The sequence below is a fragment of the Haemaphysalis longicornis genome, unplaced genomic scaffold (genome assembly GCF_048455015.1).
Source record: "Haemaphysalis longicornis isolate Haplotype H1 unplaced genomic scaffold, Haemaphysalis longicornis Haplotype H1 scaffold_1, whole genome shotgun sequence".
NCBI classification, from domain to species: domain Eukaryota; kingdom Metazoa; phylum Arthropoda; class Arachnida; order Ixodida; family Ixodidae; genus Haemaphysalis; species Haemaphysalis longicornis.
In genome coordinates this window covers 345599888-345627663 of record NW_027526203.1, presented here as the reverse complement: position 1 = coordinate 345627663, position 27776 = coordinate 345599888, and the positions used below count along the sequence as shown (strand labels likewise).

The 27776-nt window shown below is 43.4% G+C and overlaps 1 protein-coding gene across 1 annotated transcript; it reads right to left on the bottom strand.

Annotated features, from left to right (window-relative positions):
• Positions 1–1127: 1127 nt before the first annotated feature.
• Positions 1128–27776, bottom strand: LOC144153489 (zinc finger CCCH-type with G patch domain-containing protein). The gene is made up of 12 exons (XM_077685130.1): positions 27624–27776; positions 27453–27558; positions 27292–27392; positions 21738–21959; positions 17654–18142; positions 17505–17548; positions 12195–12259; positions 9265–9450; positions 3703–3770; positions 3535–3617; positions 1703–1842; positions 1128–1328 (listed from the first exon to the last, which is right to left on the bottom strand). The coding sequence occupies exons 1-11, from the start codon at positions 27678–27680 to the stop codon at positions 1704–1706; spliced, it is 1560 nt and encodes a 519-aa protein (XP_077541256.1). The 5' UTR covers positions 27681–27776; the 3' UTR covers positions 1128–1328; position 1703.

Below are 27776 nucleotides of genomic sequence, written 5' to 3'. Positions count from 1 at the left end.
GTACTGCAAGCGCAATACAAAACAGCAGGAACTGAACTGTTTTGTTCTTTCGTCTAAACTAACAAGCTACACCACTGGAGACTTGCTAAATCTTCAAAACTACCGTCCAGAACGGCCGTGTTCGTGCGTAAATGAAAGCGGCGGTGGCGCTGCACTTATATCAACAGTAAACTAACAATGGGATGAACAGGTTCACCGTCTGCGCATGGCGGAGTACGCTTTTTAAGCACTTCACTGATAACGATGCCGACTGGTGTCAGATTCAGGTATACCTCCGGTGCATTGTGGCCAGACTGGGAAAAAGATATGGCCAAAGACGGGTGCGTTTTCGGGAGATTTTGTTTCGGTCGTACAATCGTACAAAACCATGAAAATTCTGGAGTCTCCCGGAAAATTCGGGAAACCTGGCAGGTATGTTACCCGTTTCGTGTAGTAAACTTTTATCCTTTAAATAACCACCACGCCACCTTCAAAAAGCACCCTTTGACGCTCCCGAAACAGCAGACGACTGCACTCATCAATAAGAAAAGTGCAATGTGTCGAAACAATGTTTGTTTATAACACGTTTCACGCTCAAGCGAAGCTAGCGCATTATCCCGCAACGGCCGCTGATTATTGCGCTTCTACATAAAATCCGCAAGCAGAGGTAACTATGCCACTGCTTAGTGCCAAACAAGTCCACATATTCGGTTTTTTATCGTGTGCAGCCCACGTCTCACGCAGCGCGCAACGTGAACGAGCAGACGACGCGAGAGCGCCATCCACACTAGAGCGGTTCGTCCCGCTGCCGCCAGGGGCCGACTGTGTTCGATCGTGGGACGAATAGTATTGGTGAACTTAGTTACTAGTCTTGGTAATTATTTTGACAACGTAAAAATTATCACAGTTATTGCACTTGTGGGTCAACTGCAATTCAACTTGGGAGTGTGTAGGATTTTGGTGTGTGGCATGAACAACAGATTTTGACGAGTAACGTCGGCCTTGCATTAGGTCACCTGTACAAAAAACGTTGCCACTACTCTGTACAAAAACACAACTATCCCCGCAAAAACATTCTTGAATGAATTTTAAAAAACTGGCACCTCGCAAATGCCTTATGAAACCTACTAACCCCTTCAAAGAAACTTTTAAATCACTCATCCATCTTGCTTTTTTATAACGTATAAAACAACTTTATTTGAAGTTTGTACACAATTTTTGCTTATAATTTACAAACAACTTCCCAATCCGCTTCAAAAGCAGCTATGTTCGAGAAGAAGATGAATGCACGTATACTTTTACGGTGCAACTGAATGAAGTTGATGATTTGACTAGACGATTGGAACAACCTGTAAAAAGAAAAAAAAAGGACATTATAAAAAATGCTGCATGCACATCATAGAACGTCTTTTTTTCTTTCATTTTGTCCCATTAAAAATGGCCACTGCCACTATCACAGCAGGACTGCGGTGGATTCAGAATAGGTACATAAAAACAAACATTGATGAAACCCCCCTTTGAGTGTTTTTTTTTTTAATCTGACAGGACAACGAGTTTACGAGGATGATCCCCACGCTATCTTAGGAATTAGTACGACAAAACTAGGCCAAAAATTAAATAACCAAGAATTGTAAACGCCAGCAGTAAAGATACTTTACAGCAAAATACCGAATTACCTAATTACAAAATAAAATAAAGTTGAAAAAAGAAAGAAGCAACTCACCCTAAAAGACCTTCAGTTTTTCATTTTGTTTGCGATTCTGTTGCTCAGCCAAGATCGAGCGTTCTTTAGACTGCAGCTGGCGAATAATCTCCCGCTGTTCTTCAATCTTCTTCTCAATCTGTGCGTACACAACCCTGTCCCTGCAAAGGGCAGCACAGGCAAACACATGAAGCCAGGGTACAAAGTGACGCCTGTACGCTTACAAGTGCAACCCCCCTATATACAGTGAAACCTCGTTATAAGAGACACTCAAGGGAACCAGGAAACAGGTCTCTTGTAACCAAGGTCTCTTGTATGTGATGTTGCTCACATGGCGAACATAGGAAAGCCAGCCAAGCTGTTTTCATTCAGATGTCTCTTACAACCAGTGTCTCTTGTAACGAGGTTTTACGGTATATGTATTTTTCTTAATGCTCTTAGAGCTGGATATGTAATTTATGCCTGCACATGCTTGAATTTTGTCTTTAAATAGCACAAAATGGAATACAACATCACATGTTCAAGGGTGAGACAGCTGAATCATATTCGGGAGCAGTTTTTGGAGCAGCAAAATCTCAATTTAAGAGCAGAAGAACCTTGATTTGGAGCAGTTCACGACATTTATTATGTCACCTTAGGGGCCTAAAATATAAAATTTTTGGTAACTCAGAGGGGGGGGGTGTACTTTTTAATCGGTTTTGAATGTACATAACACTGAAACAGCCTTTTAATAAAGTTGTTTCTACCAGAGTATCAGAAGGTACGAACTGCACTACCTTTTTACAAACCATTTTTAAATTCTTAGGCTCTACGCATAGATAGCGTGGAGTGCCGTTAAAAACACCAAATTGAAAAACTAAGCAAGTGTAAGGCATTTTTATTATCATGTGAATGCTGAAATTATTATTTTTGTAATCCCAGACTCGGCTTTACGCACAAGTGTGGAGCCACGGCATAAGTTGCCCAAAGCGAGGTGACAGTCGTTGCACCCCACCAGCCCTCCCATTTCATTCCCCAAGGTGCACGTTCACTACGATCGTAATTTGAGAAACGTTGGTATGTTTAGCCACCTCTCCCCCTTGGCAAAAAATTTCACTTCAGATAGATCAACCATTATTACTAGCGTGCAATTGTAGCCCATCCCGCTATTGGACACTGCTTGAACATCTGCGGCGATGTAGCCTGCGCCACCACTTCTGCAATGTCAATCATCCCATTCCCGCCACTCGCAAGCTCGCTGTCAAAGGCAGCAATAACTCAGAGCTTTATAACACCGCAATGAGTCCGAAATCAGTAAACATAAGTATTTTTTCTACAGGGCTTTGCAATGGTTTTCGATTGGAAAACTTCAAAAACTCACAGAATATAACATGTGCAACCCGACATTGTGACCTTAGAAAAAACTATCGCGGGGACAATTTTAGCGTCTTTTTATTGAATGATCAATCAATTAAACCTTTACAAACAGCATCACCTAGGAGGTGCTGGAAAATTATGCCGTCAGTAAGCATTTTCCCCCACTCAAACTGACGGGAGTGTTAAAATCCTTGGCTCTCTGACTGTTTTGAAGCAGTTTGGCACAATTTTGGCAATTTTCAAGCTATTGGAGCAGCTTGGCACAGGAAAACAAATTTGCATCAAAACTGCGCAATATGTGCAGCTGTCTCACCCCTGCTTTTACATACCACTCATTAGCAGTGCAGTTACGAACACTGTTAAACCTCTAAGCGCCCACCCGCTCTTTTTTCAAGCTTCAATTATTCTAGTTTTGCCTCCATGCAACATCTGAGCATGTTGTCACAGCACCAGCTCCATACAGTGCGAACACAAGGATTACCGACTGCAGTGCTTACTTGTCTTTGTTCCTGGCAGACGCCTGGCCCAGTCGGACAATTTCCCGCTCAGCTTTTTTAATAGCCTCGGTGACCTGAAGTGCCTGCACATGATAGAAACAAGAACGAGCACTTCAGCAAACGGGCACCGACTCTTGTAAAATGAAGGACCAAGTTTCAAAGCCATACCTCTATACCCAGACTCTTGGAGGATGCAGACTTTAGGGCTCGAGCACTATTTTTCGCATCCGGGACATCTGCAAGTGAAAAAGACACCCATGAGTAGCTATTAACACTTTCGTGACCGCACCTATTCCCATCGATAGTATATTATCGATCAATACAAATTCAAATTTTGGCATTCTCCGAGCGCTTCTGGACCGCTCACACCATCTATATAGTAAAGGAGGAAGTATTTTATCAGTTTCGCTTTCGAGTTTCATTTTTTCACCGCGTGGGGGATTTTTAAATGTCCTTCGCTACCAGGGAGACGACCTCACATGGTTTCAGTTATGGTGTCGGCGCCGCTCGCCGATGCTTCGCGTGAACGGCAAATTTCGACGGATTTCGATGAAACTGAGCTTGAATCTGTGCACGACGGTAGCAGCACAGATACGGAAGATGACTTCAATTCGTCAGACTTTCCTTCAGTCAGCGAAAGTGTATCAAGTCGCCCCAGACCATCGCCAGGTGTGCGGTCGCTCTATCGTGGGCGCGCGTTGTTGTAAACCGATCCGGCTGTGTTCTAAAGGCCACAGCTCTCATTTGCAGGGTGTAGACTTCGTTCGGGCGAGACCGTTTCGCGCCGACTGCACAGAGAGTCGAGCTTTCTCCATGAAGGCGGCCTGGAGTTGACCTTGGCGTATTGCACCGGAGCAGCACGTGGCTGTTCGTGTTTATATTTATATTTTTGTATGTAAACAACTTTTGTACTTACACCGCTTATGTTTGCAGTATTATTTTGTAAGCGTTTCATGTTCAAGGTGTATATTTCAAATTGTTTTTATGTCTACCGTGTGCAAAGTAGCATTGAGGTTATCAATTTTTCTCTTTTTGTTACTTTATTGTTTTCACAATTTTTTGATAAAATTCCTAATGTATCTGTTGTTCGAAATTATTACTGTTGGAAAGCCATATTCTTCCTCTACCATATCATAACCTACACTTTAGCATCCATGATTTTCTGTGGCAAGAAAAAAAAAAATTTCCTGGACTACCCAAAAACAACTGGTAGGCACTAGTGTTTATATAACTGTATGTATGTAAATAACTTTTCTACTTGCAGAGCTCATTTTTGCAGTATTACTTAATAAGGCCCTTATGTTGTAATTGCATATTTCAATATTTTTGCGTGCACCCTGTGCAAAGTGGCATGATGTTTTCATCAGTTTGTTTTTCGTTTTGTTACTTTTTGCTTTGTTAATTTTTTTACACAGCTTGTAATAGATCTGCTGTCTGAAATTATTGCTGTTGGAAAGCTCCTTTGTTCCTCTATCATATCATAGGCTACACTTTAGTATCTATCATTTTCTGTGGCAAGAAAAAAATATTTCCTGGACCACCCAAAAATAGCCAGTAGGCACTAGGGTTTATATAATTGTATACACAATTTTGTATGTACACAGCTCATTTTTGTCGTATTACTTTATAATGCTCTTATGTTCAAATTCAAAAATTTTTTATGTGTACCCTGTGAAAGTGGCATTGATGTTCTCATCATTCTGTTTTTCTTTTTGTTGCTTTTTTGGTTTTGTTAATTTTTTAATAAAATTAGCTATAAATCTGTTTGAAATTATTACTGTTATAAAGACCTATTCTTTCCCTATCATTTAGTATCTTACATTTCAGATCACTTATTGCCTGTGGCAAGAAAAAAATATTTCCTGGTCGAACACCCAAAAACAGCAGATTTTTCAGCAGTCACGAAATAGTTAAAAAAAGACTGCCTCTCTGGAAATGCATGTTTCCTTTTGCTGACCTTTCAACAAAGATGTGGTGGACACATGGCAATGACAAAAAGTCAAGAAACAAAATGTGCAAAGAAAATGGGAAAGAACCAGTCAAGAAGTATTTTCTGAGCAGTGCTACAGGATTAATAATGCTTAAAATCTACACAAAGGAAAAGTATTCCTTCAAAAGCATTAAAAATGGAAAGAGCATAAGCACACGGACAACAATGGCCACCAGACAAGTTGACAAACACAGGTTCATCGCAAACTCGTTGGACACACATTAGGGCTGAGTAAAGGGTGCAATAGATGTTTCATACATAGTGTTTCATATAGTAACTTGCATGAAAGATTGAAATGAGAAATTTTGACTTTTCCAACAACAGAGTAAACTAAAGCACTGCACGGGCCTGGGCTGACCCGAAAGGCCAGGCCGGACAGCCTGAAGCGTTTTGCGGAGGGCCCGGGCCGGGCTCGGGCTTAAAGCCATGGGTGTGGCCGTTAATACTTCCGACGTGAAGTGTAGAAAAGAGGATTAAAAAGAATTTTCTGAGTTCACTTCCACACGCTTCTTCATGTTAGTTGCCCGCATTGTTTGAAAGGTTTTTTTGCTAGGTCTAATAGTGATTGTACGATTATTTTATTAGAACTTTATGCACCGCATCAAGATTTTGTACTTTGGGTATCACATACCAAAATACGATTACAATGAACGCCGCAAGGGAGAACGGATTAATTCAGACAACCTGGACCTCTGCACCTATGTCTATGTACAGGTGTTTTACATATCGCATCCATCGAAATGCAGCTGCCGTGGCCGGGAATCAAACTCGCGTGCTAGAGAAACAGCACCGCTGAGCAACCACTGCAGGTAAAACTTTTCAATGCGTGTACATACTCGTGGATTGAAAGCCAGCATTAAAATTTTCGCATACCAACCTGTGCTTGAGACAAACACGTGATGTCTCCAAGAATCTGGTCAACAAAGATGATGGTGGCTCTGATGTAAGAACACCCGCTATTATTGCCTTGATGTGACGGGAACTGAAGACTGTGTACGCTAAAAGTACATGCACTACTTAACCCTCAATTTTCGCATTTCAATCCACGAGTGCTGTGCACACTATAGATGCTCCATCTGATTGACTGCTACGAAGGGCACTCAACCAAATATAATAAACAAATTTCCTTCAGCGTCTAAGAGCTAGCCTTCAAGGCCAGCCTTGCAGGATGGCTTGCAGGATGGCTAAGCACATGTGGCTGTTTCTTCCACGGCGCGAGCTACCAAGGCGTGTGCCACTCGGCAGCGTTTCCCTTCCTTTTCCCATAAATCCACTAAACGTGGGTACAAGTTAAAGGAGCCATGAAGAGAAAACACAAGTTTGGTTCATTCAAAAGATTGTCTCGTTAGAATCATACTGACACCACTTTTAACGTAAACTTTGCTCAAATAAGCTACATAATTAGGAAAAACGGGAATGGTCATGTGACCCACCAGCTCATTTCCCACAACAGAACCTATGTCGTCACATGAGCTAAGCTCTGCGATTGGCGGAGGCTGGCAGAAGCAGACACAAATTAGGTAGAACTTACAAACTAGACGAACGAGCGATTTGCGCTTAAATTTAGGGCACATTCTTTACAAAGCAATAAGAATGATGGGACAAACAGTGGAAGTTACGAAAGCACATGTAAACATAGAAGTACTGGTGCGTTCTGCTGTTCGTACTGCGCACAGCATGCTTGGTTTCGCTGCACAGCACTACGGGGCTTGGGGTTGTCTCAGACGACACTGGCCGATTGACGCAAGCAACGGTGTCTTACGTGACCCCATTTGTCGAGCGAGCACTGTTTCAGGGAGCGAATATTTTCTCCCAGAACAAAAACAAGCCAGGTTTAAATGCGGACAAAAACAAACCAAACGCTTGCCACGGTATGGTGGCGCCATCTAGGTTACGGAACGTAAAGAGACGCAGGAACAAACCTACACCGCTGTACAGGGTGGAGACAACCTTTGAACGGTCCCGTGCCGCCGCAATTGGGCCAACGGGCTCAACGCGTTATTCTTTTCGTTTCCCACGAGACCTAGCAACGCGAAACAGACAATATGATTCAAACTTCTTCAGTAAACCGCGTTGCGGCGATAATTTTAGCTCGGTTTTGACACAATGACTTGCTTCGGCGGCGAGCGAGCAACCGAAAATGGCGGCGCCAGCGTATACGTGTCTCTACCCCGTACGGCGGATGCGTGAATGAAGGTACTCTAGGCTGCAGAGCGGTCGGTTTCAGTGATGTCACTTGGGACCACGAAAACGCACGATTGAGCGGGAAAATCAAAATTTTAACCTAAATTGTTTAATTTCTCAGTGAATAAAGCATCGTTTGTATCCGGAGAAGCGCTGGGGGCACTATAAAACACGAAACCTTTCGAATAAAACCAACTTGCATTTTCTCTTCATGGCTCCTTTAAGAACGGCAATTGCTTATATAGTGTTTCACTCTGACGAAGCAACAAACCAAGATGTCAACTGTGCGTGTGTTCCAGAAGGACACTGTGCGTAATGCATGACATCGTCTGCATTTTCTCACATAGAAAATCACAGAAACGACTCGTGTCGTGTTCAAAATACCAGCAGTAATGCATTCTTTGCATCATGAGGCAGAACAGCCAGCTACGAGAGGCGCAGGGGCAACTTTCGTTGCTGTCTTTAAGTTGTACCTGAATATAGTGCCGGTTCAGAAGCAGCCATCACGGCTCTGAACATAGATCATAGATGCTGCCATTGCAGCTCCAGTTATGGATGGCTAGACGCAGTGTGCATGGCCAAGGTGAAGAGGAAAAGACCAAGACCTTTAGAAGTACCCATAACGCGAGAGAGAGCCACCCCACACTGATGGGGGTGGCCATAAGGTGCAACACGGTGCTTGCATTAATTGTGAAAAGGACTATTATGCCCCGCAAAAACATTCAATCAACTGAGCTCACTTTTTTTCCTCTACTGCCAGAGAAAAAATGCTGCCAAGTGGTTCACCGGCAAGGTTTGCTTTATAACACATCTCTTTTAAGGCTTCTGCGATGTCCCCGTTTGTTTTGACAGCTACTGTAATTTTTCTTTATGGCTTTCCCATTTTTATTGAATTTCCTTGACATCAAATTATATGCCATCCCGTTGACTTCGGTATTTTGACAACAGCACTAAAAAGCAGCGAGAAACACAAAAAGCACATAAGACGAGCGCTCAACATGCCCTCGTCTGTTTTTTAGTGGTTTTGTCAAAATGTCACACTAAAAACATGCTTAGCTGGCCACCTTCTTCATTTGAATTCGTTATATTACCATGAGTGTACAAGGCATTTTCCTTTCGGTCATGAGGAGAAGTACTAGGCGACGTGCAATCAGCAGCACCCTGCAACACAGACTCACTGAGTTAGTGCAGTGCCCTCAAAGCTGCAGCATTCATCGGGCTAGAAAAAAGAGGCAGCCTTCAGCCAAAATCCCAACCTGCCTGTCTTGCCATACCTACGGTCGGTGCCGAGGGGCCTAGTCACAAAACCTAATAAATGTGGCCACGACAAAACTCAATAGCACACGTGACTTGGGACGCACGCTTTGCAACCTTTTTCAGCCAAGTGTGACAAAAAACAGCGTGTGATGTGCTTGCACAAGTGAGAGTTAGTGCTTTCAAAGTTGTTGAAGCTGTGAGCTGCTAACACGCTTCTCATAGGGGTCAGGGAAGGGGGACGAAGAAGAGAACAAAAGCACAGAGATAGGGCCTTTCAAAATCTGAAAAAACCTACTTACCCTTTTTCAAAAAGACGCGGTCATTTAGGAAGTCGAAGACCGTTTCAGACTTGCTAGGCGCATGATAGCGTTTTTCAATCTCCTCCTCCACCTTTTTCTTCTTGAGCAACATCTTCTTTTGCGCTTTGGCAGAGCGCTTCGCCATGTTCAGTTCCTTCAGCTCGATGCATTTGTCAAGTGGCTTGCCTGCAGCGTAACATTCAGTTATTGAATGCAGTGCACTTTTATCCACCCTAACGCACAAAAGAACTGCTCTTAGCTGCTTAGTGGCATTTAATGTTCAGCAAATTTAGTAAAGTCTAAATTTGTGAGCAATCCACTACTAGGAATGCAGCCAGGTGTGGGAAAGGAAAAAGAAAGTTCAAAAATAAATAACCACATCTACAAGACGGAGGTGGTTATAGATGTTAAAAATACATGTTTTTATTTCAAAAGAAGGTAATCAGCTTCTATTCAGGCCAAGTTCTGCCATGGCCTGTTAGCACTGAGGCACTAAGCACCATGGTGATTTGGTGGCACGGTTACCAAAAGTAACTGCTTTTATTTGTTTTTGCTGCTTTTTACTCAAAATGCTTTAATTGTATATTTTTTACCCACACATTCGAACATTTTGTTTTAGGTCAGCAGTCACATAAATTCAAATCTAGCCTTTGGAAATGATATTTAAAGAAGCCACGGCAGCCCAAGAAATCACTTACCTTACTCAGTTTCTTTAACAATCCACCACACAGCAACTTAGCTATTGATCAACTCCCCTTTTGGAACAGAATATCGTGCATCTGACAGTTTCAACATAGAAGGCTGCATGAGTGCACAAAACTTTACGATCCAAAAGTTATTTATTTTTGCCACCTGGAAACTATTTTATAAATGGTTGTAATGAACACACAAAAATATGCCCATGCTCAGGTAAGTTTCACGCTTAAGGAATTTTCTACTACGTGCTCAGGATCCTGAGAAACAAAAGCTTTGTCGGAGAAGTGCACTGAAAGAGTTGTGACCGCAGGTTTTGTTGGTGGACTAAGATACCCAGGTGATGTTGCACAAAAAGTGCACAAGTTAGCACAACTATAATGATGATGATGATGATAACAACACTAATGATGATAAGTTGAAGAGACATTGACCAGAAATCTAACAAAGAACAAAACAGGTGTGAAAATATTTAAGCAAAAAAGCTTGGCAAAATGTGAAAATGGTATTACTAGATGCTGAAATGGCAAGCAATATAATCTGCTCGTAGTAGTAAGTGAAGAGGAGGAGGTTTGACATTTTGTTCATTGAGCCATTACATCAGAATTGTACCTTACAAAATCTCCTTTTCTGCTTTCTCCTTCCCAATACTTGTACCTGAAGCCACACTTTGTCAACAGTGTGATCTATAATAAATACAGCAGAGTGAGCCTGTAACGAACCTGAACATCGCAGATCATTTGTTGGATTTTGAATGAAGTGACTAATAAACTGGAAGAAGGGCTTGCGTAATAAACTGGCTTTTAGTGAACTAAAATGCACTGCTATGGTAATTCAACCTTTGTCCGTAATGGACAGGAGCTTGTTACAAGTGGGCCCATTGCAGGTGAGCTCGACAATATTGACAGAAGCAATAAGCTTATCGTTTAAAATAATTAATGTTGAATGCAGGCTGAAATGAATGAGAAGGCTTACGATCTTAAGAAGAACAAGAAATCCCTAAATCGACATTTTGATGCATGCGGTACTGTTATATGTAGGCTGCACTGCACAAAAAACAATTGATTGTGACCTATTATTGTTCACAACACTATTGACACCAGTCATCTATCTTACCTGACTCTGTGTGCAAGACAGAGCAAAGCTGACAGTAAATAAGCAAACTGGCTGCAACCACTATCAAATGGCCGTTAACCACCTTTCCCGTTCACTAGTGTACAAGTACGGCAGCCAGCATTGCACAACCCACATAGTCACTGCTGTACAGGCACATTGAAGTTGCAGTGCCCTTGGGAATGCACGGCCATTTACTGATTTTTACGCAACCAACCACCCCTCCTTTTGAAGGTTTCGTGGCATTTTGCTTGCTTTGCTTCTTCACACCCCGTCACTCCACTCGCGTGAAGCTTTCTAAGATAGCAATGCACAGTGGCTTGGTTTGGGGGATTGGATGGGAAATTCTTTGGCTGATTAATGTTCCCCCAAGATTTCGAATCTTATGGCTCATCACATGATGAAGTACGAAGTATTAGTAGTCAGTTAGGGGGCCTCTGCTAGATGACCGTGCACACGGCACTTTTGTTTAACATTTTTCACTTTACCACAGCTGACAATCCCACTTTTCAGAGTTATGACCTTGAAAGGGTTACTAACCCCTAGGGCACTAGCCATAGTGGTTATTGCCACTACAGCACTGCCCATATGGCAACAGCCATACGGCAATATCAGGTATTTCAATATGTGCAATTGCTCCCTCTAGCTCGCAAAATTTGGTAGCTGCAAACTATTTGGAAACTTCCAGTTCGGCTGAATTTGTGAAAACTTGAGCCTGAAAATAAAAAAACTCTGAACTGATCAGGTTCAAGCTCAATATTAAGAACCTTGCTTTGATGAAATCCAATATATAACAAGTTTTTCTTGTTTTTGAATCTTAGCACGAGCCCTTGCTTAAAATGGCCCCACATACTACATGCAACAAAAACTACCAAAAGTGGGAATCAGTGCTATATAACTCCTTTGTTCCTGCGTGTGGAGCTAGGCAGCCCAAAGTATAGCATGTGCAAAAAAAAAAAAAAAAAAAAAAAAAAAAGTATCTTGCGCAGAGGTTTCCAAGGTGCGAGCATGCGTGTTTGCAGAACCTTTGACTGCATTCATGGATGAAGGCCCATGAAACTATTGGAGGGAGGAGGGTGGTACAGTAGTAGTGCCCCATCAATAGTATGGACTTGTGAGCTTACCAGCAGGTAACACGACAGCTTCAATGGGCTCTAGCCGACCATCGCCTTTAGCGCCCAGGCCTTGCCTGCCAAATAAAAAGTATTTAAAATTTTAAAATTGATCAGGACAATGGCACACACAAAAACAAGCAGTGATGGTACTGCCTCAAAAATGCGTTAAAATAGAGCAGAAGGTACAGCTCACAGCAGCCAAGCAGTACTCTTTTAGGTATAGTCTGTGTAGAGCAGTCAGTGTTCATGTGGCAGTGTTGTAAACGCTTGCAGTAGCTAACACGGTGAACACATACATGCAACTGCATACAATGGCTCACTCTAAAGGTCTTAATCGGACTCTTCGCTTTCTTTTGGAGTCTTGTTACAGCCTCTTTTGGGTCTCTGACAAACATAAATGCTTTTGGGCACACAAACAAAATTGATTTTTTTAACATGGAGCTCAGCAGTTTTGCCAGTCCTTACTTTTGTTACCTAGTTCATTTTTACATAGCATACGAATGTTCAAACTGGAGTGGAGGGGGGGCATAAAAAGGTTGCTTTGGGTTTCACTTTAAAACATTTTTTTTCATTTGGGTCAAACAAGAAAGGTAACCCTCCAAAAACTACAGCTCCAAATTGGACCAAGACCCAGTTCAGCATTTTTTGTCTCCACGATGAAACCAGGCCACTCGTAACTGCACATGTCCTATCATTTTTAATCAGATACTTTATGAATAAACATAATATGCAACTGAATAGTTTGAGAGTACTGTATCATAAGTCTTCTGCTTTCTGGCTAAAGAGTCAATGTTTAAAAAAAAAGGAGCAAAAATAACATTCACCGACAAAATTTTCACCGATTAAAATCTCTCTTGGCAATATAAATTTTTCAAAAAGAGTATATGCTAAGCTTTAGCAATGCTTTTCACGATGGACTGAGGACATACTTATTTAAAGCCATCCGCTTTCCAGTTTTGTGGAAATCGTGGCAAAAGCTACATTGCTAGTTCAATCTGACATGCCGAACTGCTATGATAAAGGTAACTAAGTTTTCATGTGAGGTAATTAGTTTCTGAGTTAATTAAAAAGCTACATTGTTCTTGAGAACAATAGGAAAAAAGCTATTCAGTAAAAGATTACCAGCAAGGCATGAATACATACCATAAGTTGTGGACAATGAAATCTCCATAACTTATGGTATCTATTCATGCCTTGCTGGTAATCTTTTGTGGAATAGCTTTTATGGAAGCAGTTTTTTTTGTTTTGCAATCACATACATGTTTACATCAATTCTAACTTCTAGGTTTGAACTACTCCTGCTAACCAATTAAAAACAATGCTAATCAGAAAACTACTGAAACACAAAATGCAAAATCTGCTCCCCATATTGCATGGTTTAAAAATTCAGCTTTCCAGTGCAGAAGAAATGACCTTCTTAGCTGCACTACATGCTGGGATGTACCCCTAAAGAATTTTGTATCACTGCGATACCACTGGTGGTGAAAAGTGGAGAATTATGGGGAAAATATTTATTTATTTTTTCAAATCGGGCCTCTATGGCTTTTATAAGTACCTGGTACTGTTCCACGTTCAGAATTTTCAGGGGAAAAACTGTGCAAATAAAAAAGAAAGTGATACCTAAAAAAAAAATGCTTTTTTGGGCCATTTTTCGGTCCCAAAGACCCATGTGCCCCCTCAACTTCTGTAACATCATCCCCATAAACATTAGCAATGTCACCACATTCATCTAGTGTAGCAAGTTAAGCATTTTAGCCCGGCTAACATCACCAGTCTTCATTAAAGATTGTTCTCCCTCTCTCTCTCTCCCACCTATAGAACCATAACCAAAGGCCTACAAGTAATTCAAAAGGAGCGCATCACTGATACGAACTTTGTTAATATGCTTGTTTTATTTTAAAACAAGCTCGAACACTACATAATTAGGCAAAATGTAGGCACATTATTCCGATAAATGCAATTACATTTAACTGTAGGGTTGTGCTCATTGTAAGTGCTTCCCGCCATTCAAATCGCGTTATTTACACACATTTGTCTGTATACTACTAGCTCGTCTTTGACTTGACAAATCGCCATACAATAAAATTAAACTCCAAATTTTAAATAATTCAAAGTGCGTCAAAAATACACCTCTGATAAGGGAAAATTTTTTAAATAAAAATAAACCTTAAAAAGACACCCACTGATTTCCACCAAAAATGAGCACCACAAACACAGAAGCCAAGCTGTGGGTAATCATGGAAACTGAGTGGTAAGAAAAGCAGTGCAGTCAATATCTTAACACCACTTTAAAGCCAAGGTCTGTGCTAACTTAGCACAGCGGGTGCTAAAAAAACCCTCAACGATGAAGCTTTACAGGAAATCAAATGCACAGGGGGATAGATTTAGTGTGCCCAAGATAGGCGATCAGGACAGGCACTTGTGTCAGCATTATAAAATCACAACTTATATGGCACGACTGCTGAAAACATCCTGCCTGTCAGTCTTTACAGCAACACTTGATGGGCTCAGAAACCACTGCTTCGAATTCAAAGTCAGGGTTTAACGTGTGGAAGCTACACCTGTGCTATCACGAGCTGTACTGGAAAGCTAAAAATAAATTTATACCTCCCGGGTCATGAAGAACTGCCCCTGAGATCTCGTAAAAGTCCCGGCTCAAAAGACCTTAACCGCTGCACCCTTGCTACAGACTACTGCTTGTTTAATGATGAAAGCAGTATGTGTGCCGAGTGCTGAAGCTAGGGAAAGTACATTTACTAGCACATATCGAGCCCAAATGCCAACGGAAAGATTTATGTGCTTTCCCAATTATACTTGAATCACTTTGCTTTTAAAATGTAAATACAGTAAAAGCTCGTAAATTCGAACTCAGTAAATTCGTATTTACGGTTAATTCGAACTGACACCCTGGTCCCAGCACAGGCCTATATATTTCAATGGGGGAGAACTCCTGATAACTCGAACGCGTCGCAACCCAGAACGGTTCATTCGAACTATGATCCCCTGGTTACCATCGCTCCTTGCAGAAGTCGGCCCAGAGTGATTACAATGTGTTGCGAATCCAAACCAAACCAAATTAACTAGAAATGAAAAAAAAAAAAAACAAAACAGAAAAATAGCAGTGCAGCGCGCGCGCTACGCTGCTCCAGCAACTTATTTTGCTTTCGGAGTGGGCGCCGTGCCACCGGTGCCAGTCGCTTTTCTAGCTCCATGAACATTATTTACAATATCACCTGCCAAAAACGTGTTGCAGGGCCTAATTAGCGACCACGAGTCCAGAGGTGGCTTCCTTGTGTTCTGCCCGCGCAGTGTGGCGCGATGTCCATTCTTTCTAGCACCCGCCCGCTAATTTGAACTCCGCTTAATTCGAACAATTTTATGGTCCCCTTTGAGTTAGAATTAACGAACTTTTACTGTACTCATAAAAGAAACTGATAGGGGCCTGTTATGTCTGGTCCTGTTATAACAAGGGTCAGCCGTATTACCAACTAGTTACTAGTAATGCGTTACCGGTAACTAGTTCTTTTTTTAGAAACTTGTAACTGTAACACTGTTGCTTCTTTAAGTGGTAACGGTAATAGGAAATACCGTTACAGTTAGTTTCTTTTTTATATATAAAAAAAATAAAAATATCCAACAGCAACAGTCGTAAAAGCCGATGTACAGTTCCCGCTCTCCACTTTTTCAGATTTTCTTCTCTCATATCCTCTCCACCTTTCACCTTTCCGCCACTAAAAGAATTATCTTTCCTGGAGAAGACCGAGGTTGGAGGTGGGTTTTTAAGGCGATTTCTTCACTTTATACCATCGTCGTGAGTGAAGCGAAAACGAGAGAAAGAGAGGGAGAGAGAGAGAGAGAGAGAGAGAGAAAGAACTGGCTATTACACCTCCAAAAAAGGGAAAGCTAGGATGCCAATTTTGAGAAACAACTCATCCTAAGTTACAATAAGTTTTGCAAATAAATTCCCCGACACTAAAGCCAACAAAGGGTGCAATGATTGTTGGTGTTGGACTTAAGTGTGCCTCCTTTTTGGTTCCCTTCATTCAGGGTTTTACCACTTTTGACTACCCGCATGCCTTCGTGCATTTCTGTTAAATAAACTGAATTATTTGGTTTTTGATAGCAACAAAAAAGTAACTATGTTACTTTTTCACTGTAACTGTAACAAGTTACTTGTGAAAACTTGGTAACTGTAACAGTTAATTTTTTGGCTCTGGTAACTGTAACAGTAACACTGTTACTGTTTGCTGGTAACATGCAACTAGTTGATAATGACTGCAACTAGTTGATGCTATTTGGTAGAATTCATACTGACACGCCTGTGCTCCTCAGTACTCGTACAGGGCACCTGCAATGTGCCTGCAACCCACATTTCAGTAGCCATGCTACAAAAGCACCAGTATTTTTTTTTCTTCATCAAATCACATCAGTTACTTAATTATATATGATGTAACCTTAAGCCACTGGATCCAGTCAAAAGTTAAAGCAGCACTGCGAAAACTACCTGATGTAGGTGCTTTTTAAAAACGCACCACGCATAGCTCTGCAGTCAACTCTAAAATTGAAGACCTCAAAACACAAACTAACACTGCAAGTGTGGCGGGGTGAACCAAGTTTAGGGCAAAGATTTACACTTGTGGCTCATGCTTCTCTCGTTCCGATACTGACACTCAAACCCCTGGGGCCACCTGCTGAGCTCGGGTGCTCGCCGCTCTGTCCATAGACACCCTGACCACAAGGTGTGGGTTAAATTAAACCACCTTAGGACCTTTAACGAGCAGCAAGAGTTTGCACACATGGCTGTTGCCATTTAACCTGTGTTGGCTCCCACTGCCGAGAATCAAACCCACCACAACAAAAACTGCATACAAGCTGCACAGCTCTGTGCTGCCCATAGCCTGCCCAATTTGAGTGCACAGCCTTCGGCAGCCCAAAAAATTTTAGTTCACAGTAATTTACTGAAATTTACAAGAACAAATTGTTGACTGCCTTGGTGCTCGAACTAGGTTGATCAAATGAAAACATTTAGTATAATAAAAAATACAAGTGCTTTAGTAGCACAACTGAAAACAGTACGCAGTTTTGTTCATATAAAGAAAACCCTTGTTTTGTTCTTCTAAAGGCTCAGTGAAAATTTGCCAGAAAACACGACAGCGATAGCCCATTCAACTACAGCCAGCAGCAAAAACCTGCAAACACTGCATCAGGGGCCTGGTGACACAACAATGTTGCACACATTTTGCCGCACTTGGCCATTTCATGCCACACTTGAACGTGCAGGTCGCAACAGGGAAACCCGAGGCAAGTATGTCAACTAACCCCCAGACATAGCCCATCTTCTCCATCAGCTTGGATCCTATGCCCTGCACAGCAAACAGTATCAAACAGTGTCAGAAATGCGGAAGCGACAATCAAGGGTAATTTCCCTGTTTGGGGGAATGCACAAAATGTGCAGGAACCAAACAGACCTTGGTGTGCTTCTCCCAGGCCCCAAGCGGAGAGCTGGTTGCTCGCTTCGAGGACCACGCCAACATGGGTGCCTCGATCCCGCTTCCACTGGCGACAGGTGCCCGATTCACGTCCCCTCCGGAGTCACCAGAGCTGTCGTCGGAGCTGGAGTCACCCTCTGCCTCGCTGATGTTCAGGGGAAACACATCTTCGACCTTGGTGGACGTCGTCTTCCCCGTGTGGGTGAAGCGGACTATGATGTGACCAGGGTCCTGGTCAATGCTGTCCATGGTGGCCAGCTGCCACAGGTCTTTCGAACCGGATCGCACAAGGCACTTGGAGCCAGGCTTGAGGTCCTCAAAGTTGGGCTCGCAGTAGTCGCGCAGCTCACCCAGGGAGACAGCATGGCCGTGTGAAAAATGACATTTCTCTGCACTGAACTTGCAGCGGCCCTCTAGGAAGTACGAGCACGGCTTCATGCCTTGCACTGTAGGATGGGTGAACATCACCTGTAATGTTTGGAAAACTAGATAAAGCTCTTCCAAACTGGCTGGCCAAATCAAGCATCACGAAATACGTCACTTCTTCGCTTATTGTTGCCTGCAAAAACAAAGTGTGAACAAGGAAAAGGAAAAAAATGATTTCAAATAACCATAATATGATAATCACTAAGCAGGTAAAAGCAAAGATGAAAGAAAATCTGAAATACTCTCAAGATTGGAAAATAAAACTATGTTAAAGGTTGATAATCACAGCATAATTCACCGTCTTCAGCATGATAGCTAGCTGAATGTGCAATGGAACCTAATTTTTAATGAGGCTCCAGTGATGCGACAAGGCAAGTCCATGTGGTGACACGGCCTATACCTGCTGTGGGTTAAGCCACGCAAAGCTCTGTTCTGTTGCCGCCCACGCATGGCACGTTGATCCCCACCATTTCACTAGATGTGAAATCGGTGACAGCAGAAAACAGCCTCTGATTGATCTCCCACCAAATTCCCCTCCGCAGGGAGAAAGCTCCCCTCCACAAGCCAAGCTTAGAAGCACGCATCAGACGGGATTGCAAGGAAACACCAACTCCTTGGCTACCACGGCGAGATAATAGGGTCTGCGCTCGACTAATGCCTGTGCTATAAGGCAACTTTCTAGACAGTTGACCACTTATTCACAAGTGTGCCTTATGGATAGTTATTGCGGCACTAGACAGACAACTGGTTTGAGAGAATTTGGAAGGTTTTTGAAACGGCCATGTAGCACAGACATCAGCATCAAAATGGATTATCTGGTTCCCGCAGTGAGCGACAATCGTACGCCTGCGTAATACCTGCACCTCCTCTGCAATGAAGCCCTTTTGTTGCCGTAGTGGTAAAGCTTCTCTACCACACAGGAGTGCTCAGGATCGAGTCTTGGGACAGCACCATGTAGCCAATACAGCTCAGCATTTCCTGCTCCAGCATGCCTAGTAGGGGTCGCATCCTTGAGATCCCACATGCTAGCTTCACTCAACTAAGAACCTACAACCATGAGATTAAGAGTTTCACGTTTTACACTACCTGGGCATAAGAATCTTGTTAATGCTAGTACGCAAAGCAAAGCCCACCTTAAAGAGGTGAGCACCCCAATCCCTGTGCCACTTGACAAAAGCCATTGGCAAGTGCTTTACGTTATGATCAATCTGCTCGGTGAAGTTGGCTTGGGAAGACATGGCAACGTTTTGTCACCATTGATACAGGTTGCCACTATCCGATACTGTTGATGTTTTCTAATGGCATGTTGATATGGTTGATTGCCTCGGCTCTTAATAAATTACAAAGGCTTGTGGCTCTGACTGCAGGTGAAATGACAATACACACACACCAATTTTTGTTCTTTTTTCCAGTTTAAAGGGACACAAAAGACAACCAGCAAGTTGATTTTAAATAAAAGTCTGACCTTCCCAAAGCCATTTTAGTGCTGATTCGGTGTGGAAAGATGCCTTAATTGCTGTGAAATCGCTAGTCCAACAAAGCTTTTCCCTTCCTCATTTTCCTCGCAATGATTCATGGCACAAACTGCGGCTGTTGCAGCTGCTGTTTGCATCATGATAAACCGGAAGCAAGGCGGTGGTGATGTGTAGCAGTATAGAAGCAACCGAATACAACGCTACCACGTAACAAGCGGTTTCGTCAGTTTCAGTCAAATCAGACGTACTTTTCCAAACTCCCTCGTCCTTTGCTGCTCCAGACCATTAGGCAAGATGTTTGTTCACGGGACCCATGATCAGTATTGACACTTTGTTGAAGAAAAAGAGTGAGTGTTGGCGTCGAATCAACCACTTGCACGCAGCCCCCGCCATGCTTCCTAGCATAGCGTTATCGACACACGCGAAGATGAGTAGCACCACCCAGCGGATGCCAAGGAACGTGCAGCGTGTACCAGGCATTGCGTACACTTGAAAACACTGACTTCGTCCAAAATAGGTGTTCCTGTGCTTTTCTCTAGCACAGTAAATGCCTGCAGAGGGTCATAATAAAAGTGGCTTTGCCCGCAGTACTGCACAAGGGTCCCACAATTATCTGGTCGAGTATTGCACCGAAACCCAAACGAACCAGTTAGCGTTTGGGGCTGCAGCGTGATGCATCATCTGGGCTCCCATCATATTGTTTCTACCTTTCTTTTTGTTCTTCCGCACTCAAAACACGACACTACAAAAACTTCCAGTTAATTTTTTATAAACCTGTGAAGGCATATTGTTAAAACACCTGTCACGCACGCAATTTTAACCACCTCTGGTGTAAGTTGCAGAGTATGGCCGGTGGTGGTGACGCCTGTCTTTGCTTTTCTTTCCACCTTATTTTAGAAAAGCTATGCGTAAGAGTCGTATATTCGCGTTCTCGGTGAGCTAATCTAGAGCAACTTTCATTCTGCCTTGAGAGTCCCTTTAACCCTTTGAGCGTCAAATTTTTTTGTCAAATGCAACAGCCCAAGGTTGATTTTTTTTATTGATGATTTAAATTCTTTAGACAAATCTATTTTGAGAAAGAATTGCCATAATACTTTTAGGGTGACAATAAAGTGACAAAAAAATCCTTTGTGTTGTTATATACACGTGGTTTATTCATGAGTAACACAAGAAAAATTCTAAAAAAGTTTCACGGGAGCAAGAAGTAAGAAGTGCCCGGAGGACGAAACCGAATCTAGCCGCTGCGTGCCCGCGCATGACCGGATGCACAAGCGAAAGCTTGGGCATAAAAAAAAAGCATAAAGCATAAAAAAAGAAGGGAAGAGTCATCGGCGCAAGAAAAATTTTTCGTATTTCTGCAGTGAGGCAGTACATGCAAAGCGAGAGAAATGATCAAAAAAGGAGCGCTTTTTAAACATACAAGCGATGACATACAGGTATGTTCCTTGACCATTATTGAGGGTGTTTGCAGGGGACATACATGTACGTCATTGACCCTGAAAGGGTTAATGTAAGAGCCGTGCAAATTGTAACTATTTAAAGCTTAGGCCTTGCCTTCCTTCATAAAACCCAATACATATGTTGCTGTGGAAGTGTGTGCGTATATATATGTATACACACAAATGGAAAGCCAGCAGCTAAATAGGTAGCATAGCAGGGTTACCTGCTTGTCAGCCGCTCCTGAGAAGCCTAGGTGCTCAAGCCAAGGCCTTTCGTTTTTTTAAAAAGGACGTTCCCAACTAGTTGCCAGCCAGGCGCTGGCAACCACCCCATTACAGTAGCGTTACAACTAAGGTCACTGTGCGATAAACCCCATTACAAAGTGAAAGCCACTAAACATCATCACATCACCAGCGTAGGGTACACTTACATAAACATAAATACCCCAGAAAGTGGGGAAGAATAAAGCTGCCCTGGTAACTGAATTGGTACAGCATCGGACGCATAATCTAAGGTTGTGGGCTCGTGGGCCCAACCGTGGTGCACGTCTTTCCCCACTTACTTAGCATTTCCAAATTCATACTCCCACACTAAAAACCGATGAGACACTTCTCCTATGACATCGGCATTCTTGACTCCTGGCTTTCCTTCCTGTGTTTAACGAGCCCCTCAATGCTAATTATTGTAAGCTACACACATATAAAAAGAAAAGCAACACTCACACTGACTTTGATGTCATCGACATGCGTAATGCCAGACATCTCAACAGAATGAACAATGGCATTGTGGTGCGAGATTTGGCCCCAGCCTTTGGAGTAAGGTGCCTGCACTTTGGAGCATAGTAACTGCTCCTCCAACTCTGCAAGCATCTTGGAAAGATGTTCGTCAGGGGGACTTGGCTGGCTGGCAGGCTCCGATGAAGCTCCAAGGCCAGCCATCTCTGCCTGCATTGATGCCCACAGTGAAACATCGAACTCAGAGGCGACACAAACTGCACATCTTACCTATGTACCTCTAACACACAGCTGCCATCTTTGGGTCAATTTTAATAGCCTTTACATGAAAAATAATGGGAAGGGAAGGGATGAGACACTGGGCAAAATCCTAGGCTCAGCAGAAAAACATGCATAGTTGTCCACTAAATGCCATTCGCCACAAATGCATTTGGCACTGTCAGAGATCGTCATATTGATGGTTGATGGCTACAAGCATAGGCCGTCACAACTTGCCCTGTCTGCACTGTGTTTGGCCAGCCCTATTGTGGTTGACTCTGCCCCATTGATATGAGTCAAGTAAAAATATAACCACATCACTCACATATGCACTGACATGAGTGCCTCTGAAACAAATAACTTAGGAAACATGAGAGGATTTTTCATGAATTCTGGTAGTAGCACATGTTGTGATACTTCACATGAACACAAACAGGCAGATGCATATTGTTCCATAGTTTGAGTTGGAAGCTGGATGAAAGGACCTTATCACCGTGCCATTTCTATGTTTTTGTTGTCACATTATACAGGCTTGGTGCTTATGAGACATGCAGAGATATATTGCTGCATGCAAAGGTTCGTTATAGCGGCCACTGAATGCCTGGCATCAATATTCTGATGGCCACCTGAAGTGCTTATCACATGGAAGCCATTGTTTGAACACAACGTCCAACAAAATTGAACGTTCAGCAAACTGATGATAGCCTAAAAGAATTATAGCCCAAAAGGACAACACAAGAGAATCGGTAGAGATCCGATATCGAATCCTTATTCAGACAGCCAAGAATCCGTAAATATACCTTTCGAGACTCATGAGCAAAGGACATGTGCGCATATAACCTGTCAGTAAAGGTCCCACGCAGAAGTTAACAGGGCAAGGAAGCAGTGGCCAAATTGCATCGTGGTGCCTTCAGGAAGGCGGACGAGGAACAATGAGCGGGGCTCTGGGTATGGGGATGTGTGCACACTGCACATATATGCTTTATCTGATTCATTTAACCGTCTTTCTATTGGCGTGTCTGACTGGGCATGACAGTCTTCAAAGGCCAGCACTAGGCCATACAACGGCACTGGTTACATGGCCGCTTGCAGCCATCAGTGGCGACCGGATCCACCGCCGTTGGGTTCAAGGAAGTTCTGCGCTTGAAAATGTGCCTTGTTGCGCGCTATAAAGTGCAACCATCGATGTCCTGTTCACGGGTGGCGTATTATTGCCTGCCTATCATGTGAAACTTTCCCGGGCACGCGGTTTAGAGCGGAGTTGTTATATGCTAGTTTCCAGGAGATCGATGATTGTGTAGACTGAGTGCATTGATGAAGAAGTAGCACCGACACAGCTAGATAGCAACGATGTACCCTCTGTACTCACCACCTGCGCATCCTTGTGCACCCGCTCAAAGCTGTGGTGCAACCTCTCCATCTCCACTCACCTCCTATGCATTGTCGAGGCGTGCTTTAGAGCTGTGCATGGGCCAGAAATTTGTATCCGGGCCCGGCCCGGCCTGGCCTGAGCTCGGTACTTACGGCTGTTTAACTGGCCCAGCCCAACATAGGAAGCAAACCTTAAGTTAAATTGTCACCTCAGCCTTTAAGAGCTTCTCTTTTGTTGGTTCAGGGTGGGGCATACAATAGGGCACTTCTACAGAAAATAAATGGAGAGGCAACTTTTTGATGCAGTGTTTGCCATTTGAAGAGTTCCATCTTGGAATTTTTTTCGCGCTATCTTAGACACGGAAACAAGTCACAGTCAATTGGCATTCATTCTACTTCACAAGGCGCTGTGTTGCTCAGTCCCACATGTTGCTCAGTTCGTCTAAGGAAATTCAGTTGCAGATTGCACTCATCATAGTTTCCTTCCTATACATGCTGGAGAGTTACTGGGTTGTCATATGCCAATGTATCGCAGGTAAGACCCATGGAATGTGAAAAATCAGGTCCGCGTTTAAGCCACAATGTCGACGTGTAAGTTCTGTGCTATTATAAAAAATCTAAGCAATAAGCATTGCTAAAACCTAAGTCGCTTTACTTTACCAGGCCAACCATGGGCTGTCAGGACGGGCCGGCCTGACCGAAGCATAATTATTTCAGCCTGGCCCAGCCCGGGCTTGAGTGAAAAGTTCATCAGGTAACTTGAGTCTCTGCACACCTCCAGCGTGCTTCACGGCTTGAGGCGCCTCTCGTTTTGCTGATCACTGATGCGACATCCATAGATGGCGCTGTAGCCAAGTATATATACAAACGAAATAATACACCACATATAAAACTGGAAATAGCAATGCGTGGTCTCTTTGGCTGGTGACATCACGACATGCATAGGGCGTGCTATCCAAGTTGCATTCAGGCCGTGCAAAGTACTGTGGGTCATCCACCTTCACAAAGTGGAATGGTAATGGTACTAAATTCTTGTATTTACCTTCGTCAGAATATCCCTGAGCCAAGTGACAGGCATTAGGAGCAAACAAAGTAACTGGATATAAAAGAGCAATCTCAGAAGTGGGATTCCTTTTTGATATAACAATAAATTCCCTAGAGACTTGCCCTCAAAAAATGCTTACTATATTCTGAAGGAACATTTTGTTATCGGTTTGTTTAATTTTGTACTGTATCACAAAGGCAGGCCCTGGGAAACTAGATAGGCAGGCAATGCTATGCCGCCCATGAGCAGAGCATCAATGGTTGCATATAAAGCACGCAGAAAGGAAGGTTTCCAAGCGCGTAGCTTCCTCGAACTCAACAGCGGCGGTTTCGGTCGCTGCTGATTGTATAGTCTATACAGCGCCGTTGTATAGTTTAGTGCTCGCCTTTGAAAACTGTCCCAACCAGTCAGACACACCAGCAGACTGACGATAAAATATATTGGATAGGGCGCATCCCCAGAACGCCACTCATCTCTCCCAGCTGGCGTTCCTAGGCGGAGCCACGATGCAATTCGGCGGCCACCACTTCCATGCTCCATTTACTTCTGCGCGGACCTGTATGTTAGAGGCGAGTTGGTTTCAGAAGCAGTGAAATATACTTATTCCATCATCCTGCCCGGCCTTCCTTCTTTGTCTTGCCTTCAGTGTGCTGCTTAAATGTGCTTCACTGCACGTAGCCCGCCTTCAAAAAGCTTAAAACAATGTGATGGTACTAACAAATTACTTCCTTACAAAACTAGGCGCTTTTTTATCCCCATCCAACATCTGTACAGGCAGGCTCAGGATGCTTTCCTAGCATGAGTGTTGTCTAAAATTTTTATTTCTGGGGGCGTACCAAAAGTGAAGGGGGAGGAAGGGGGTAGACAGCAATAGCTAAGCAGCCAGTAACAAGACTGCCACTGGACAACCACACCAGCGATCTTGTTTCCAGCTGCTTGCTTGGCTGGTTCATCAGTCATTAACGGGCATGAATCTACAACTTCGCCGCAGCAATCGCATCCTGTTGTCACCAACTGTACGGCGCATGGCACAGAGGAGCCTGGAGATACAACCACAAGACGGCCAAGCAGCTTTCCCCCTGAGCACGCTGGGTCCAACTACCCTGAGGCCAGGGGTGTTGGAGCCTTCGTGTAAAAGAATGCCCTCATGCATCTAAGCCATACTGCAGGCACTATCACTGTGGCTTGCAGCTCAAATTTGAAAAACAGAACAAAAGCATTATACAAAAAATTTGAGGCACAGGGTCTTTGTTACATACGGACAGACAAATCTAAAGCCAGAGCTAGCCTTTTTTATCACATACTGTGGTAAAAAAGAACTGGCTTTTGCAGTTCTGAGAAATGAAGCCTTTGCACATGTAGCGAGAGCATGCAAGACACACTATTATTTGTACAAGAATCTAACATTCACTCTTTGCTTCCAATAACATGTCCCACCCACCTGATAGCCACATAATAAAATAATTTTGACTTTGCCTTTACAAACCATGAAAAGAGCGTGGACTGCTACACATTCTGATATTTAGCACCCCATGCAACACAGCATAAGGTAGGGGAGCAAGGAGGGGCAGTGGGATTTCAGAATGTCTTTCTGTTGGGTGCCAGCTTCGTACGGAAAGGGGGAGTGTGTACAGGTGCCGTCACAAGTAATTGGAACATGGCAGCTGTGGCCGAACTGCACAGGAGCGCTGTATAGCTGCACCAACGGTAAACGAAGACAGCAGAGCGTGCATGCGTGCCTGCTGACAGCGACAACCTATCTATGCCCCTATACCCACATGGAAAGGAGCTTTGTTCACAGCATGCTGGTCTCGGCGATGGCGCTGATAGCAGACACACCTAAAAATATTAGAAAATAAAAATTGTCACTTCGGACCCCTGCGATGGCACCGCTCCTCCAGCAACTCGTGTGCGCTGGAAATGTGTGAGAGACAGATGTGTCTCTGCTACCAGCGCCATCGCTGAGACCAGTATGCTGCAAAGAATGCTCTTGGCCACGTTAAAAGATGTGGGTTGAGAGGTATATAGATGGGTTATCACCGTAGGAAGGCGCGCATGCGTGCTCAGCTCCTTCCGTTTACTGTCGGTGCAGCTACACGGCGCTCCTACGCGGTTTGCTCACAGTTCCCGTGTTCCAATTACTAGAGACGGTACCTGCCTGTAGAAATAACTGCCTTTGAGGTAACCATAAAATTTCACTGTCAGGATGTCTGTTGGTGTAGACACAGGCTCCATATCAACGTTCATTCCATGCATTCCATGCGCAACTGAAAGAGTGTTTCCAAACCTCAAATTGATATTCCCTTGGGTCAGTTTTAACGAAAAGCGCCCTTTGCCTACTCATCCCAGTTTCAATGGCCTGGCTGGCTTTCTTGCCTCCCATTGCAACGGCACTCGAAGATGTCATAAGAGCTTCTGTCACAAGAGGTGCCACACACACATGCAGGCATCAGCACCCTCACTAACTGGGGATGCGTGATTCCTAAGTCGAAGCAGCTACTAATTGGCGTCGTTAATTAGCTCATTCTGCTTGAGGAGTGCCAACTGTGTCGGTAATTCGAGTGAAATCAAGCTGAGGCCTTGTTATGGTTTTGTATTTTGTAAGCGTATTGACAGAGCGACACAGTGTATTGACACAGAAAGATGATTTTCTTTTAAGTGAATTTGACAAAATGGCAATAGATCCTGGTTAGTTGTTGCCACAACCATTTTTAAACGCTGCAATATCTTAACTTTCGTTCACTTCGGAGGAACCTATTCCTGTGGTGAGCAACAAGTTTACTTTATGGGTTGTTCTTCAGGGGTTGGCATCAGTGTTAAAAGTTGCATACCCATTGCAACTTTTAACACTGATGCACAAGTCCTCACCTGAAACTTTGCGAACTCTTCGTCGATGTTGTCACCGGTGTCATTGTGAACTTCCACGTGCTCAGTGGACGCGCTCTCTTCTACTGGCCCCGACAATGTCACTGGAAAATGTAAAATAAAACAGATTAGGTGTGCCACGATTAATGGCTCGTAACGCTTACTTTTTGTGAGTTCAATTACTTCTTCCAAATTTTTTTTCAGCTCTAACAGGTCCGCAGCTTGAGATTCACTGGGGTTGGACGCCAACGCAAGTTCGACAGTTTGCAGCTGCAATGAATGATTATTAGCGCACATGTCAAGACAAAAACACAGAAAAGAAAGAGATCGCTTACTTGCTGCTCGTACGTCTTCAAGGATTCATTGAGGTTTTCTATATCAGACGATTCCATCTTTTAGCCTAACAAGTCCTGAACAATTAGTTTTCTCGACCCTAAAGTTCTCTCGACTTGTCAACACGGCAAACCATGCGGCAAACCATACAAACT